The 16,174-nt window shown below is 49.7% G+C and overlaps 1 protein-coding gene across 3 annotated transcripts in view; it reads left to right on the top strand.

The window, feature by feature from the left end:
* The first annotated feature begins 456 nt into the window (after positions 1-456).
* Positions 457-16,174, top strand: part of SNX27 (sorting nexin family member 27) — a 41,046-nt gene continuing 25,328 nt past the window's right edge. For 2 of the 3 annotated variants that reach the window (XM_025192497.1, XM_025192498.1), the window contains exons 1-7: positions 457-509; positions 1,495-1,726; positions 7,096-7,288; positions 8,572-8,636; positions 11,453-11,557; positions 13,193-13,271; positions 15,832-15,995. In XM_025192497.1, coding sequence (XP_025048282.1) covers positions 472-509; positions 1,495-1,726; positions 7,096-7,288; positions 8,572-8,636; positions 11,453-11,557; positions 13,193-13,271; positions 15,832-15,995 — 876 coding nt within the window. In that variant the 5' untranslated portion in view covers positions 457-471. The remainder of the gene's footprint in view (positions 510-1,494; positions 1,727-7,095; positions 7,289-8,571; positions 8,637-11,452; positions 11,558-13,192; positions 13,272-15,831; positions 15,996-16,174) is intronic. The other variant, XM_025192499.1, reaches the window with a different exon arrangement.

Here is a 16,174-nt window from a genome sequence, read left to right as displayed (position 1 = left end):
GTTCATGCTGTGGGATGTTTCAGATACCAGACCCTGACAGGGTCTCTGTTCCAAGTTTATGGAGTCTTGCTACTAAATTTAGTCCTTATCAGGGAGGAAAACAATGTGCTTTTTTCCTCCCATCCCAGAACTGTAAAGAGAAAACACCAAAGCTCTTTTGGGCTGGATTTCATTTTGCTTTCAAGCAAGTGCCTTGCAAATTGCTAATCAGCCATGGCCAACACCGTTATCACTTGGGCATAGTCATGGCTATCTGTCCGGGGGCAGTTAATGGGAGAGCGGTAGCAGGTAGTGTTCTGAGAGTTGGGATAGTCCCGAGTTTGAAGCTTGATTACATGGATTTTCCTTCTTCCTCTAGCACTTCACTCCAGGTCAGCTGAAAGATACAGGTCTAGATACAGAGATACCTGGGGGACGTTCCCTGGTGCACACTCTGCAGAGGGGAATCATAACTCGCGTGTTCATGCCAAAATGAGCAATGGTCTCAAGATGCAGCAAGGGAAGTTGAGGTTAGATACTAGAAAAATCTTTCTAATGAGAAGGGAAGTAAAGCAGTGGAACAGGCTACTCAGAGGGGTGATGGACTCTCCACTCCTGGGGATTTTTAAGACACAGCTAGACAAAGCCTTGGCTGGGATGATGTAGTTGGGGCTGGTCCTGCTTTGAGGAGGGGGTTAAACTAGATCCTGAGGTCCCTTCCAACCCTAATTTCCTATGCTGATAATGGCTCTGCCTCATCTAGGGAATTATTTGGGTGCCACATAGGTTCAGATGTTCTTTCCCCCGTCGGAGGTAGGGGGCATTAGCCATTGAACATTTTCTTTCTTCATTCCGGCCTTCTTTGTTTCTTTCCCATGAATGGAAGCACCTCGTTTTACCAGGGAGTCTGCTGGGAGCATGAAAAAGTCGTTTCTCATTCATAAAAATGTTCTTTGAAAATTTTAAAAGGAGCGTGTTTGGGTTAAAGAAGACTTTGCTACATTGTTCTTCTACCAATTTCCAAAACCTCCCATAAAAGCAAATGGGTTTTTTTGTTACCATCAGCGAGTCCTGTGGCTTTTCGTATTTTGTTCAGGGTTGGGGGTGAAACTAGCCTGGTCAGTCCTGTTCTGCTTTGTTCTCTGCCGTCCACACATGATGGGCTGACGCTTGGGTTCTCAGGGAGGCCAGGACAGGCTTAGATTGAAAACTCTTTTTTTTTCCGTTAAGATAAAAGCAAAACCATTTCCACTCCCCGGGGGGGGTTCTTTATCCTCCTTTTACTTTTGTGTGAAGCCTATATTTGAGATCTAACTAGATATTGGGTCATTTGCAGGCAGTTGTAAACCACTGAAAGGAGAATGGCTATAAAACTGCCTGGTACAACAGAGTTCTGTGCTAGCAGCCTTGTAAAGGGAGCAGATAGTGAGCGATTTTGACCTAATAGTGGCTGGTTTGGGGCCCCCTAGACAGGTCTGCCTTGCTCACGGTCTTTTCATGTTTTTCCCTTTCTAGGAATGGTGTAAATGTAGAAGGGGCAACACACAAGCAGGTGGTGGACCTGATCCGTGCAGGGGAGAAGGAACTAATCCTGACAGTACTGTCTGTGCCCCCGCACGAGGCAGATAACCTTGACCCCAGCGACGACTCCCTGGGGCAGTCCTTCTACGACTACACTGAGAAGCAGGCTGTGCCCATCTCCATCCCCACCTACAAGCACGTGGAGCAGAACGGCGAAAAGTTTGTGGTGAGTATCAGCTGGGCTGCGTCTCTCAGAATCTGCAGTCAGGTGGTTTTGCTGCCAGTCGGATCCCAAGCTAGGTTAGAGGGGCCTGGTTCGTGACCTGTCTCTTGGCCTTGCACAGTCTCCTGCAGCCGACTGTCAGGTCAAGGCATGAAGGACTGTGGCCCATACGATGGGAACAGCAGGTGCAGCAGTAGAGGAAACTCCCCCATGGAGCCCAGCCCAGCAGAAGAGGAAAGTGAGGGCTCAGACAAGCTTCCCTCTCCCTCTTCCACTCAGGCTTGTGGCCTCTCTGCCAAGCCTACTGACGGGGAGGCCTGGCGGTGGCAGTTGTGGTGGCAGCTTCATGCGTTCCTGCTGTGATCGTGGTTCTCAGAGGTGTTGCTTATGTTTGCCATGGCCTTGCTCACTCTGCAGCAAGTTTTCTGCATCCCTCCAGTTCTTGCCTGTGAGCAGCTCTGAGCAATGAGTCCTTCATGGCAATCGTGGCCTTTCAGTGCCAGCTGCTACAGCGTGCGTGCTGTACCTCTGCATCCTTGTTGATAACTGTTGCCTAGGACTTCTGTGAGATGTCAAAGACATCTGATCACTTAAGAGTATTCTCCCGTGCCCCTCCAGATGCGACCCCGCGCGGACTAAGGTGGCACCAGTCGCCCATGTTTATCTCATATGTCTTGCTGCAGCTTAAGATGAAACCTGCTGTTTTGCATGTTTCCAGTCCTACTTGCCTCCTAGCAGAGATGCAGAAGTGGTGGGGGGAACCCCACTGAAGTCTGGCTGATAGGGACCCACTCACACTTTTCTTTTTACATATACAAAATAAATGCGATTGTTCTAGTCATCGAGCAAATTCCAGCAGGGTCTTGGTCGCAGTTTAACGTTACTAATCGTTGGGTTCTTGGGTCGAATCAGTTGGGAAGCCCGTTACTCTCAATTCTCTGCTGCAATTATATGGGGCTTCCCTCTGCAGCCAGGCTACCTATGCTTCAATCTGATATGTCTCAGTGGCATTTGCTGAGGTTAAAAGGAGATTGAGGTGGCTTAGTCCAAGTTGGTGGAGCAGGGAGAGCTTGGGTACAGGGGGTGGGGAATCTCTTAAAGGGCACTTGTAGTCAGGGCAGTGCCGTGGAAAAGCAGCCCCCAACCCCTCATCAATCAACCCCCTTTGTCTGTCGAGTCTTGTCTTTAGGCATGGCTAATGCCCTTATGCTCCCACCTTACTAACTTTGGCTGCATCAGTCCTTGCCCTCAGCTGCCTTAGCTGCTCCAGCTCTGGGGCCCTCTCATCTTTTGTTAGTGCACCTGAGTTCTTTCTTGCTGCAGTCATGGAGCTCCCCCAGGGGCTTTATCCATATACCCCCTCCCCTACAAGTTCAAAACACCCTGGCCAGGGCCTGTGGGTCCTCTGTGAACTGTGCTGATGATCTTCAGTGTTGGCCTGCAGCATCACCTATTCCCATCCCAGGCTTTTGAATGGGCCACTTCCAGATTGCTGCTGAATTACAGCAGTTACTCTGGTGCTTCCATGATGGGTTGAGACTAAACCCATTCCTGCTCCTCAGATGCAGCTTTAGTAGTCTTAAGAACGACAGGTTGGAGCTCGGTCAGTCTGTGTCTGACACTCCTGTGTGCATTCGTTGGAATATGAAATGAGGGATCTCTAATGGGTAGCATAATGACTGGGAAGCAGCAGGGAGAAGGATCTGAAAAAGCAAGTTAGCAGCAAGAACTGCATCCCTTAAAGTCTCCTAAGTTCCCACAGAGTTTTGGGCATGTTTGTGACGTAACGTATCCAGGCTTCACCTAGGCCATTTTGTTTGGCTGCTGTGGTTATGTTCCCTGAGTTCCTCCTGTTGTAAACATAGTGTGTGCCCTCTTCTCCATCCCTCCAGCACTGTCAGCCTTTGCAGTGGTTTGCATCTTTGAGTACCCAGACCTTTAGATCTGAACCACCAGAGAAGAATCAATGATGAATCTTAAAGCGAAGGCGAGGGAATTCCAGCTGGCCTTGGGTTTCAATAAGAGCCTGTTAGAGACAGAAGCCAACCACAAGTGTGATATTCTTCCCTTCTCAAATAGCCACTTATTGTCAAGAGTTCAGTACGTAAGAACACAAGTGCCCTACTGGGTCAGACCAATGGTCTATCTAGCTTGCTATCCTGTTTCTGGCAGTGGCAGAGGTGGATGCTTTAGAGAAGTGGAAGCCAGCATTTGTGACAGGCATTCCACATATTAGCCCTGCACCCTCTCCAAGTGCCACTCTGATCCTCTTCACCTTCCTGATCTGCTGCTCTGCCCTGTGCTTCCTGCCCCATCTCCTGCTTGCCCCCCAGCCCCCTCCCCATGTGTCATGGGTTGGCCAACCCTGCTTTAGAGGGAGAGCATATGGCCAGGGTATATCTCGAGTAGCATTTCTCAGCCAGGGTGCCTCCAGATCCTTTGAAGGATGCGTCAGGGTGCGTGGAGATAAACAGATAAGGACAAGGTCAGGCTTGTCCCTTCCTGAGATTCCGCCACTTCCACTGCAAGGAATTAAACCCTGTAAGATATAAACTAGATATTGAACTTTGGTGCCACTCCATTCACAAAAGCTGTAGTTTGCTGCTTCAAGTCCAGAGAGGGGTGCCTAGCATCCATCCATTGATCTAGAGTGCTCTGTCCCCATGTTCATTATTCTTCTTGACTTTTGCCATCATTGGTGTTGAGATGCCAGAGGAAACAGCTCTCACTGTTCTGTTTCATAGGGAGGGTCAGTTGTGGCCCTGGTCTGGTGGTGGACAGGGCATACAAGGATTCTTCTGCAGGGGGAGGAGGATTTTCAGAGCTGGGTTAGGCCGATTTGGGATTGACTTGCTGGACTGAAAGCTGAGCGTTCGCCAGTGCAGCCCCCTCCTGCACAGCCTGGCCACAGCTTGGAGATTAAGGAACTGCTGGCACCTGGTGAAGTAACTCCTGGTTTGTCACTTCTTCCCTTGCAGCATACAGAAAGGAAGTGTTTTCCCATAGAGAATGTGATCCAGAGCTACTGTTCCAGAAGCAGGGGTGGGGTTGTGTGTGATCCATTCAGGGTATTGCAAATGCTTACAGTCCCACAATTACCTGGGAGCACCCTCTGCGCTTTCCGTCCAGATGAGACAAAGCTCTATGGTCGCTCGAAGGACAAAGGCCAAGAGTAACAGACATGACCTCCAGTTCAAAAAAGAATCTCGCAGCAGTTGGAGGTGCCTGCCGGGAGGCCGGGAATCCGTCTGGAATGAAATGCAGCCTTGTGTTGCCCCTGCCTGGTTCTTTCCTGCCCCTGACTGGACCCAAGATAGCAGTTGCTGCTCTGTTCACTTCGTGTTCCCCTGCCGCTGCCAGAGTCCTCCAACATCATGTCATGCCCTGTCAGAAGGACTGAATACACGCTCTAATTTTTTTTTAAAGGAAGGGCTTTGCTTTGAAAAAGCACCCCCTTTTTGGAGGCGATTGCTCAGGTATTCAGTGCTGAGGCCTGATTGGGATTGTCTGTGCCCTCCTATTCCAGCTGCTGACCTTGGAAGGAAATTAGGCTTAGTGTTAGCATCCCAAGAGCTGTGGAAGGCTCCCTGCGTGTAGCTCCCCTGCCTTTGAAGTCCTTTGCTTCTGTGACCCACCAGCCCTTCCGGTACTGGAAGTGCAAATGAGGTCTAACCCCAGAGAGATGGCAGATGTTGTATAAATTTCTCTTGCTCAGCAGCAAAGCAGCTGTTTCTTTAAAGAAAAGATGTGCTGGAGAGAGGCAATACCCATGTTTGGTGATGTTTTATTACCAGAGACACATGAGCAGTATGTAGATCTTTGCCAAGCTGATAAGAGCTTCAGTAAGTAGCAAGGGGGGGACTGAAAGTGATTGAGTTCAAGATTGGGAAATTGACTGACTGACTGACTGACTGCTTAGCAGGGAAGGCCTTATCTGCTATGCTCTGTATTGCCTAAAGGTACCCTGATTAACACCCCACCCCCACTTCGTTGTCTCCCTGCCCTGGCTTTCCTGGGAGCTGCAAGTGGCTCTCACCAGGCAAGTCCTTGATTTATAACCTGTCTCTGTGCCATGGAGAAATGTTTAGGCTGGTTTATCCAAAGTCCTGTGCGTTCTGGAGCTCAGCTTTGCAGGTAGGCCTTGGCTTTCCTTGGTCTGATGCTGAATCCTGTAGCGAACTGGAGGTTTGCCCCTAGCTTCATGTTTGTTCAGTGCATGTGGCATGTTTATGGGCTATGGAAGCAATCAGTTGCTTTGATGGTAAATTCACACTGCCTTCAAACTTCCCTTGAAACCTCCTGCTCCCACCTTTTGCTGTCCTAAGAACATAAGTGGAGCCATACTGGGTCTGACCAATGGTCCAGTATCCTGTCTCTGACAGTGGCAAGAGTGGATGCTTTAGAGGAAAAGCACTGAACCAGGTTACAGCAATAGTACCATCTCCTCTGGCATCTACCCTCATTGTTTCAGAGTGCCACCCCTAACTGTTTTGTTTATAAGCTGTTAATAGATCTATCATCCATGAATTGGTCCGGTCCCGATCTGAACCTGGCTACACTGTCTGCCTCTCCAACCTCCTGTGACAATGAGTTCCATGAGTTGAGTACTCGCTGCTTAAGAAAAGTCCTTTCTCCTGTTAATATTAAATCTGTCTCCTCATTTCAGCAGGTGCCTTCTAGTTCTAATGTGCTGGCATTCAGTGAATAACAGTTCCCTATTCACTTTGTCCACACCCTTCATGATTTTGTAGACCTCTAGCAATTCCCTCCTGCCTTGCCAAACTGAAGAATCCAAGCTTTTATCAAAGTGGGCAGGGTTGACGGTGTAGCATCTTGGGATGTTTTGCTGAAGAGGGATGCATTTCCTCTGTGCTGTGTAGCTGGCCAGTATCATGACAAGGAAGTTTGGTGCCCAGGGCAAAGCCCAAAGCGGCAGCCTGCCCTCGCCCTCTGCACAGATCCAGGGGGCACACGTCTCTCCCTGTGCTTGCCCACAGCTCTGTCCTGTGTCTTGCCCCGGCTGGGCAGCTCTTGTTGGCGTCCCTTCACTTCGGCGCCCAGGGTGGTTGCCCCGCTTGTACCCCACTTGCTACAACTGGCTGAGGCTGCTGGAAGGTTTCCTGAAACCAGCTGTCTCTCAGTCCCACTCTGGTTCTGATGTGCTGAATAATGATGCAATGGGTGGCAAGTTAACAATCTCCATTGCTGGCCCCTTTAAATTCATTGGCAAGCTTTGCACCAGCGAGGTGGCTGAAGCAGTTGAGATCTATGTGCATTAGGAGCTGGCTGCAGGCTCAGTATGCCTGTGGTTCTTTGTGGGGATTAGATTTTATTACACTCACTGGACTTCCCTCTCCTTCTGTCCCTGCTAGGTGTACAACGTTTACATGGCAGGCAGGCAGCTGTGCTCCAAGCGGTATCGGGAGTTCGCCATCCTGCATCAGAACCTGAAGCGGGAGTTTGCTAACTTTACCTTCCCGCGCCTGCCGGGGAAATGGCCTTTCTCGTTATCAGAGCAGCAGCTGGATGCTAGGCGACGGGGGCTGGAGGAGTACCTGGAGAAAGGTAAGGGACTGGTGGACTCTGGGCCCAGTGCTTCGTTGAAACCACTGGCTTTCACGCATGTGGGAGCTCCTTCCTGAGGGTCATTGCAAGCACAGCCTCCCAGGCTGGTGCTAAAAGGTGCACTGGCATTCACCTGCAAGAAAGAGAGAAAGGGGTGGGGCCTCATTTGAAGCTGGGCTGGATTTTTATGACACAAAAGCCGCAGGAAAAAAGCAAACTTGCCTTGACTTAATGAGGTGTGGATTATTGGCTTGCAGAGCACTTAGGATAACAAAATGTATAATTAGTTTTTAATGCATGAAGGGCCTTTATTTATTGCATTGTATTAGTTGCCAATGAGCACAAAGATGCTATCTAGAGAGACCTAGGAGATAAGAGGCTTGGTAATGCAGGGAGGAAGGAAGAGCTTTGCAGTTCCTGGGCCTGGTTTCCTCTGTACTTCCCTCTCAGCAGGGCTTTTTGTGGTTTAACTCTGGGGTCAGCTGCACTTGGGGTTGTTTCAGGTGCTTGGGAGTGGGGCCTGAATCTCTTTGCTTCTCTGAATGGAGTCTTCAATGAAAAATTCTGCTACGTGCATGCTGCTGAGGAGGACTGGGAAGGAGCTTCCCCACCCCTGTCAGGGGGCTTTACTGGAAGCAGTTGGGCGGTGGTGTTGGATGAAATGGCCTGGGTTGTGCTTGGGGACATGTGCAAAAAGAATCTGCCTAGAACGGGTACGGCTGTTGCAAGCTCTGCTCTCCCCACACATAGCTCATGTCGGCACAGCCTCCCATCACCCTCCTGGTCCCCCACCTCCCTGGTGACACTTGAAAAAATGAGGCAAGTTAGTTCTGCCCTAATGAGGGGATCGTTTTGTCTAAGGCTCTTGACTGGACTTGACCCAGATCTGCAAACGGCACCAGTCTCTGCACGATGCGTGTTTGGTGCATTTTCTTTTGGTCAGAAGTATTTTGTCCCATTCCACTAAATGCTGGATGGCCCTTGCACTGGCTTTCTGCTGCAAATACTGGTTTTACCTGGTACCCAGGGAGCAGCTTTCCTAGCCCTCCACACACTTTTTGCTGCCTCTTGTAAGGAGTATACCAGGAAATCTAACGCAACCTAATAGGCACATTGGAAACACCTTTATAGGCTCATTACGCTCAAGTCTCCAACCAGCGACAGAGAGTTATTGCCCCCTCCCCAACACCTTGACTTCCATCCAAACTAGTCCCTGTGGTTAAAGACACCCTAGCCTGTTTCCAAGGGTGACTTGCTAACGTCATTTTCTCTGTGTCCTGCAGTATGTTCAATACGAGTTATCGGCGAGAGCGACATCATGCAGGAGTTCTTGTCGGAGTCGGACGAGGTAGGTAAGCAGTAGCTATGCTGAAGTGCTAATCCAGTGCTGCTTTTCCTAGGGGTTCTTGTTATAACACTTCCTCCAAGCTGTCAGTCTCCATGAAGGAAACAAACACTTAGTGTGACCATAGGAGGAGCCAGATCATTGTTTGCTTAACCTGCTGTATTTTCTTGCACACAACACTCCCCAATATATGATACACAGCTTATTTTGGAAAGGCAGAATGAAGGAAAAAACATCTTTGTAGCAAGTTACTTTGTAGCAGCAGTGAGGGAGTCCACCCTGCTCTCTCTTCTGCTCCCTGTGGATAACTTTCACGTGTCCCCTGAGGGACAAAAACCACTGTTACTGTATCTCCTTGCTTACAATGCACACTAGGATTGCCAGAAGCTGTTTTTTTGGGTGGGGGAAGTATATTATGTGCAAGAAAATACAGTATGCTGCCCAGTTCAGTAGAAAGTTTATGACCAAAGAATGAACTTGCATCAGAGACTTTAGAATAGCCTGATCCTCATCTGGCTATTGGAGAGACCATATCTCCATCGTTGCCATCAAAGCCACCTCATCGGTCTTCTGAGTTCAGATCTCCAGAAATGTGCTAATCGTGGACCTTGCCTTTTGGACACCAGCTTCTTGGGAAGTTGTAAAGCTCAGTGTTTGTTGCATGGAGTTGGTACAAACATTTCAGATGGTTGGCTTCAGCGTTGCCTGTGACTCTGCAAGTGGCTTTGTGTTTGCGAGCTTTTGGTGCTTTGCAGCACGCTCTTTGGTGGTTACAGATCCTATATAAACATGACTATTTTCTCTCAGCATGGTTTCCTTCTGACTGCAAGACAGGAATTGCAGACAGCTGTTTGCCCACTGCCTGTTGCTTTCCCTTTCCAGACTCCTCGTAGTCTGCATCTAGAAGCTTTCCTTTATCCTTGATAAATGAGCTGGTGGAGGTGAATGAAAAATCCTACCCACTTGTGACCCGATGTGGTTCCATCTACTTCCTATCCCGCAGCAGCTGACTTGCTGCCTTCCTTTTTTCCGAGTTCTTGTTCCTGTTGTTGCCTGAAATCAGTTCAGGCTGCAAAGGGGGTTGGTTTTGAACTGGTTCTTACCCGGGAAAATCATGAAGAAAAAGTGATTCCTCTTAACTCAGCAAAATCCTGAGGGTTTCTCAAAGCCACGCTCAAAGTGTTTGGCTGTTCAGTTCTGCGGCTTTAAGCAGGGGAGCCAGGTCAGATTAGAAGTGCATTCAAGGTCCGAATTTCCTCTTGCTTATACCTCTGCTTCCCTACTTAAAATAATATGTCATGGTTGGAGTGGGAACGGGTTGGGGGGGCGGGACGGGATGGGGACTTGTCACTTAGGTAAGAGTTTGCTTTGCAGAGTCCTTTGAGTGGTGAAGGTGCCAGCCTGGCTTTTTGAGTGATCTCTGTTCATTCCCTTACTCCTTCACTGACTTCTGTACATGCCCTTGAGTAATTTCTTGTCTCTGTGCCTTAATTTTTGTGCAACAGGAATACTGGTACTGCCCTCCTGCACAGGGAGTGGGTGTATAAGCACCTTGCTGCCTGTTGGGTGCTGATGTTGTTATTATAGAAAAGTTGGGCTGACAGGGCCCTCTGGAGGTTATCTAGTTTAGCCCCCAGATCGAAGCAGGATCAGCCCTGTTCAAACCATCCCAGACAAGTCTTTGTCTATCCTATTCCTAAAACTACACGATCAACCCTACTGTGCAAGGCATCACACCCTAACCTGCCAGAGGTAAGGCAGGGGACAACAGCATTCAGTGTCCTGCTGTTGTGGGGGGTGTAAAATACCCTTAAGGGATCCAAGGCAGAGACTGTGCCCCCCACTACAAAGGGAGGCACAACCCTTCACAGTTCGTACGCCTGACCGTGGGTAAAATCCTCTCCTGTCCCCCAGTGTAGTGATCAATTTAACCCCCAGTGGAGGGGCAAGACCCTCTAACCAAGAACTTCCAGGTTTGAGTCTAGGCAGGAGCAATGACACACCCCCATCAAAATCCCCAGCCTTGGCTGCAGCCAACACCCAATGCTTCTGAAGAAGGCAAAACTCCTTCCCTGACACCTGTAGCAAGAGAAAGGGAAAAAACTCATTCCTGGCCCCATGTGCCAACCAGCAAATGATAGTAATATGTCCCAGATAAGGCTGAGCTGAGTGGCTGTGGAGCCTATATGAAGTCTCTGATGCAGAACAGCTATTAGAAAAACCTTCCTGCGAACTCTGCACACTTGGTTTGAAGCAGTGGAGTGTACATATGTAGAACCATTTCCAGGATAGAATCTCTCTCTAAGGTCGCTCCTTCTTACGACCGTCCCCCTGACTCCAGCGGGCAGTAGTGGATTCAGGAATGGGGCAAGGTGGGTATGGCCTCAGCCCCCTTTGGCTGTTGCCTGCTTGCATAAGGAGCTCTGAGCTCACTGCGTGGTCAGTACGGGATCCAGCCTGAGCTGCCATGAGCAGTGAGCTTTTCAAATGATCCAGGCAGGCTCTGGCCAGAGCTACCATTTTCCCGTGGCCCTGGAACCCAGGGGATGAATGCTTCTGCTCTTCATCCTCTCCCTCCCAACTGAATTCAGTGGCAGGGGACAGGGTGGGACAAGCTTACCCTGCTGGGTGCTGGAGTCATGTGAAAATGGTGGCTCCAGCCAGACCCCACACCAAGAGCTCACACGTGGAACACAGCCAAAGAGGGGTGTAGCCACATGCTCCTTGAATCTGCCCCAGGTCCCTTTCACAGCTGTGAGATCCCAGCTGACTGCCCCTTGCTATGCTGACCTGCATGCTTTTTTTCTTTCTCTCCCCAGAATTACAATGGCGTATCAGACGTGGAGCTCCGAGTAGCACTACCAGACATCACCACAGTGACGGTTAGGGTCAAAAAGAACAGCACCACGGACCAGGTGTACCAGGTAAGGCACTGAGGTGTGAGCCCTGTCAATCCTCTCCCCTACTCTAGGCACGTCATGGAGAGGTGGGCATTCTCTCCCTGTTCATTGAGGTGGGTGGGAACCTCTCCTCAGTAACACAGCGACCAACCTCACGTCTTGCTGAAACGGCACTTTCCTTGGCAGCCTCTGCTGCAAGGGCAGAGTCATCTCTGAATTAATTTCCACTGATACAATCTTCAAGCTGGAGGATGGTTTCTCCAAACACCAGACAATTTCTAGCTGAGGGCTGCAGTGTCTGCAGGGAAGGGACTGTGCAGACAATGAACACTTTCAGACCCCCTGTAGCAGCTGTGCTGTGGCTGTCTGGCAGGGCAGAGCCTTTAGTCGTGGTTCCAGATGCAAACAATTAGCATTATTTAGCTGTCTTGTGGTCACACTGATAGGCTTAAGGCCTGGTTCATGGAGCTGTTAAGCCCCCTGCCCAGTCCCATCAAAGCCATTTGAACCTCTTGGGCCATTGGGATCTCAATGGACTTACTGGCTGAGAAGGTCTCCTGGGTTGCAATCATAGTATCTTAGAAAAATAGGGTTGGAAGGGATCTCCAGAGGTCATCTAGTCCACCCTCATGCCTGAGGCAGGATCAACCCTGTCCGAACCATCCTGTACAATCCATAATCTAAAATCTACATAAGATTACCATCACCCTGACATAACACAGACATCACACCCAAACCTGTCATAGGGAAAGCAGGGGAACCACAGTGCCAGCTTCCTGCTTCTATGAAATGTTATCAGTGTAAGCTCAAGAGGTCTCTGGTAGAGAGGGCCATGCCCCCTGCTACAGAGGAAGGCAACTTCCCCTGCCCCTTCAGTCCATACCAATCTGATTATGAGGGAAAATTCCTTCCTGACTTCAAATCTGGTGTCAGTCTGACTCTGAGCGGCAGGGCAAGACATTCTAGGTAGGACCCTCCAGCTTTGGTCCCTGCAGGTGTATTGGCACAGCACAGTGAAAGTCCCCAGCCCGGGCTGTAGCCAACACCCAATGCCTCTGAGAAAGGCAAGAGTTTGGTTCTGAAGTGGGGAGTGGACACAATCGAAAGCAGCCAGCAAGTAACTGAGAATGCAAGCACGTAGAATGAGTGGGGAGCTTCAGAAGGAAACATTCACAAACAGATTACTGCAGCAAGGGGGACAGGGGAGAGGTTTACATGAGAGCAGCACCTCGGGCAGTGTAGATCTGCACAGGTAACGCTTACTTATGGATCAAGCTCTTAATGCAGTTGGGGGACAGCCTATTGAATTGCATGGCTCCTCCAGTGAGGTTCCACTTCGCTGCCGCCCCGTCAGCATACTAGGCTGAAGTGCTGTTGGTAAAGCTCCTTGGGGAGGAGCGCACGTGCCTCATATTAAGAACTGAAATTTGATGCATCAGGAGAAAAAATGACCTAATTGTTTGCAGCGGCAATCTTTAAAATCTGGGGCAGTTTAGAGGCAGGGAAGAGCAGAAGCTGGTTGCATATGGAACAGGACCCTGCAGGAATAGCTTTCAGCTTTTTCATGGTGACTCATCCATGGGATCAGAGACTGGCCCCAGCTGAATGAACGCTGGCTCTGATGTTGCTGACTGGGTTTCTGGGTTGCTTGCATTTTAGGCCGTGGCTGCGAAGGTTGGAATGGACAGTATCACAGCCAACTACTTTGCCTTGTTCGAAGTGATCAATCACTCCTTTGGTAAGTCTCTTAATCCCCTTGCTGCTGACAGCCAACTAGGCAAATTGTGCAGTGGCCGCACCTGCTGGCACTCTTACTGAGATCTTATCGGCTCGCTCAGGATCTGAAGCCCCCTGGGGAAACCAGCCAAGCACAGGAAGCTGCTAATGAGGAGTCCTTCAAGTCTGATTGAGGTTTTTGCTTCTGGTAATGCTCAGCTTTGCTTTTCTTCTTAAGCCATTCAGGAAGATGGGCTTGTGAAAAACTAAGGCATGCCCTTAGACTGAAGGATTCCCATGTGCAGGGCACTGGAATACAGCTACCTCTGCAGTGGGGCAGCAGCAAACTGCATCTCATGTAGTCGGCAATGACACAAAGCTTCCCTTGAGGGCACTGTGGCAGACTTGCACTCTCGTAGAAAGTATCACGGGATCTGTAATGATTGTTCATGACTGCCAGACCCTGACCGCCTCCTTAGAAGCTGAGTGGATGTCTTGGTTGACCTCAGTTGAAGGCTGAGATCCCTGATGGTTTCTGGTTTTAGACCATGGTACTGTGCCTGCCAGCCAGCATACACTGTGTGCCATAGGCAAGCCCTCAAATCAGAGGCAGAGGCCTCTGTTTTACAGTCAGGTTCACAGCGCCTTTACGGAAGCAGAAGGAAATCAGTCAGTCACTTTAAGTTCAGCGAGCAAGTAAATGCACTAGCTTTTCTCTGAGCCTAGCAGTTGTCCTGGTCCCCAGCCATGTGCCATGACTGGTGGGCTGGCTTTCGTCCTAGTGGCTTTCGCTGTGCTGCTGATTGGGCAATATGGACAAATACCATATATTTTCAAGTGCAGTACACCCCAGATCCCAGCTTGTTTTTGAAAGGCAGAATCGAGAAACAAAAAAATCTTTCCTTGTAGTAAATAACTTGAGTAGCAACAGGGAGGGGACTTAGTCTGCCCCTTGTTTCACTTCCTGTACACACAGTTACTTTTACTTTTATTCAGCAGAAGGTAAAGCAGCAGAAACTGTTGTTACTGTATCTACTCACTTATAAGTGCACTACCGTTTCAAGCAGTAGTTTTTTGGGGAGGGGGAGAAGGCGCATATGGTATGCAAGACAATATGGCATCTAGCAACTGGTTTCAGCTTGCTTTTGCATTCAGAAGGGTTTGTAGTCAGGCTTTGACTCTGTGTAGTTGGAGTTAAGTTGTTCATCTCTCTAGTATAGTTTCCTCATTGAATACGGCCATGGAGTTGATCGTTGCTTTCCCGGAGGTGCTCGGTGTCAAGATGACAAGACGGGGTTGATGGGCATCACTGAGCCCCTGGTTGGAATTAGCTGTGTGCGCTTTGGGACAGGGCTGAAGGGTGCAGGCAGAGCTGCGTAACAAGCTCAGATCTGGAGTAGCTAGCACCTGGGAGGTCAGGCTTGCTATGCCCTGGCAGAGTTTCCTGCAGGAAACTCACCTTTACTGGAGCCTGCTATTAATTCCTCATTTCTGTGGGTGCCACGCTCCCCGAACTGCAGCAGAGAGGAAAGCGCTGTTGTTAACCTTTGGCTGGCGCACTGACAGTGCTCTCCTTGAATAACCCCTTCCTATTTGTATGCATCCCGTTCAATTCCCTGAATGCTGCTGAACTCCATGTGTGATGAACCAATGCTGCTACCTGAATGTGGGGCAGGAAGGTTACTGGAGTGGGTCAGACTCACTCATGCTGTTTTTTCTCCCTCATTGTTTAGCAAGGCAGTTTTCTGATGCAGCCAACTCACTGCAGGTGCTTTAGTGGGTGCCCTGCAGAGCTGAGCTTGGACAGCCTGAAGGCAGCTCCTTTGACTCTGCTGACCACTGCAACAGGCTTTGTTCTGGTCCTGATGGCAACCTGCCAGGGCAGCATGTGAGAGACTCCTTTCACTGGGGAGCATTTTAGAGCTGCCCTCAAGAGTGTGTATTAAAGTGTTTGTGTGCTGCTTGAAAAGGCTTAGACAATGGGCCATAACAATCATAGTGTTTTAGCTTCCACTGTGTCCATCTCCGTAGGTCAAAATGTTGTCCTCTCAAGTTTGAATGCTCAAAGACACAGGATAAGTAGGGAGGCAGCGCTCTCTATGCTTAGTGATGAGTGAAATCAAGTCCCATCTGATGGAGACGGTCTTACTCTGCTGCATTTAGATGGTTTCAGCTGAAGCCCGGCCTAATGGAGCCGCTTTTCTCTTGACATGCAGCAGCTGGGAGCAGCCTTCCCCATACAGCAGGCCAAGCGTCTGGGCGGGTTCTGGTTTCAAGCACATTCCTCTTGCCCATTGTATGTTGATGTGAGTTTACAGATAGCAAACCTGGTCTAGTCCGAACGTGTTGGAGACAGGTGGTGGAAAAAGTTGGGTGTAGGGAGGAAGGGTCTTGAAAACAGGCACGGCTGTGTCCTGCCTTGGCTTTTCAGCCTAAGCTCAGGCCATGTCCGTTCCTTGGCAATGTGTAATCGTTTGTATTATGGAAGTGCCTGGGAGCCCCAGCCCTGGGTAGGTGCTTATTGTGCAAGGTGCTGTACACCTGGAGCAGAGAGCTCACTCCCCTCCCTGTCTACCCTGCAGTGCGTAAGTTGGCGCCCAACGAATTCCCTCACAAACTCTACGTGCAGAACTATACTTCGGCGGTGCCGGGGACATGCCTGACTATCCGGAAATGGCTGTTCACCACCGAAGAGGAGGTCCTCTTGAACGACAATGACCTTGCGGTCACCTACTTCTTCCATCAGGTGGGCGTCTGTTGCTTCAGCAGCAGGGAAGGGAATGTTGTTTATCTTTCTAAGTTAGGGCTGTCTGATGTGACTGTAGCATCAGCTCTCGTAGCAACTCCAAGCACTTCAGTCCAAGGTAGTGGATAACCTTGACACACCCCCCCCCCCCCACACAAAAAAAACTGATAGGAGAGCTC

This window comes from Alligator sinensis, unplaced genomic scaffold (genome assembly GCF_000455745.1).
Source record: "Alligator sinensis unplaced genomic scaffold, ASM45574v1 scaffold880_2, whole genome shotgun sequence".
Taxonomy (NCBI): Eukaryota; Metazoa; Chordata; order Crocodylia; family Alligatoridae; genus Alligator; species Alligator sinensis.
The sequence above is the reverse complement of the archived record's forward strand: the minus strand, read 5'-3'. Positions and strand labels throughout refer to the sequence as shown.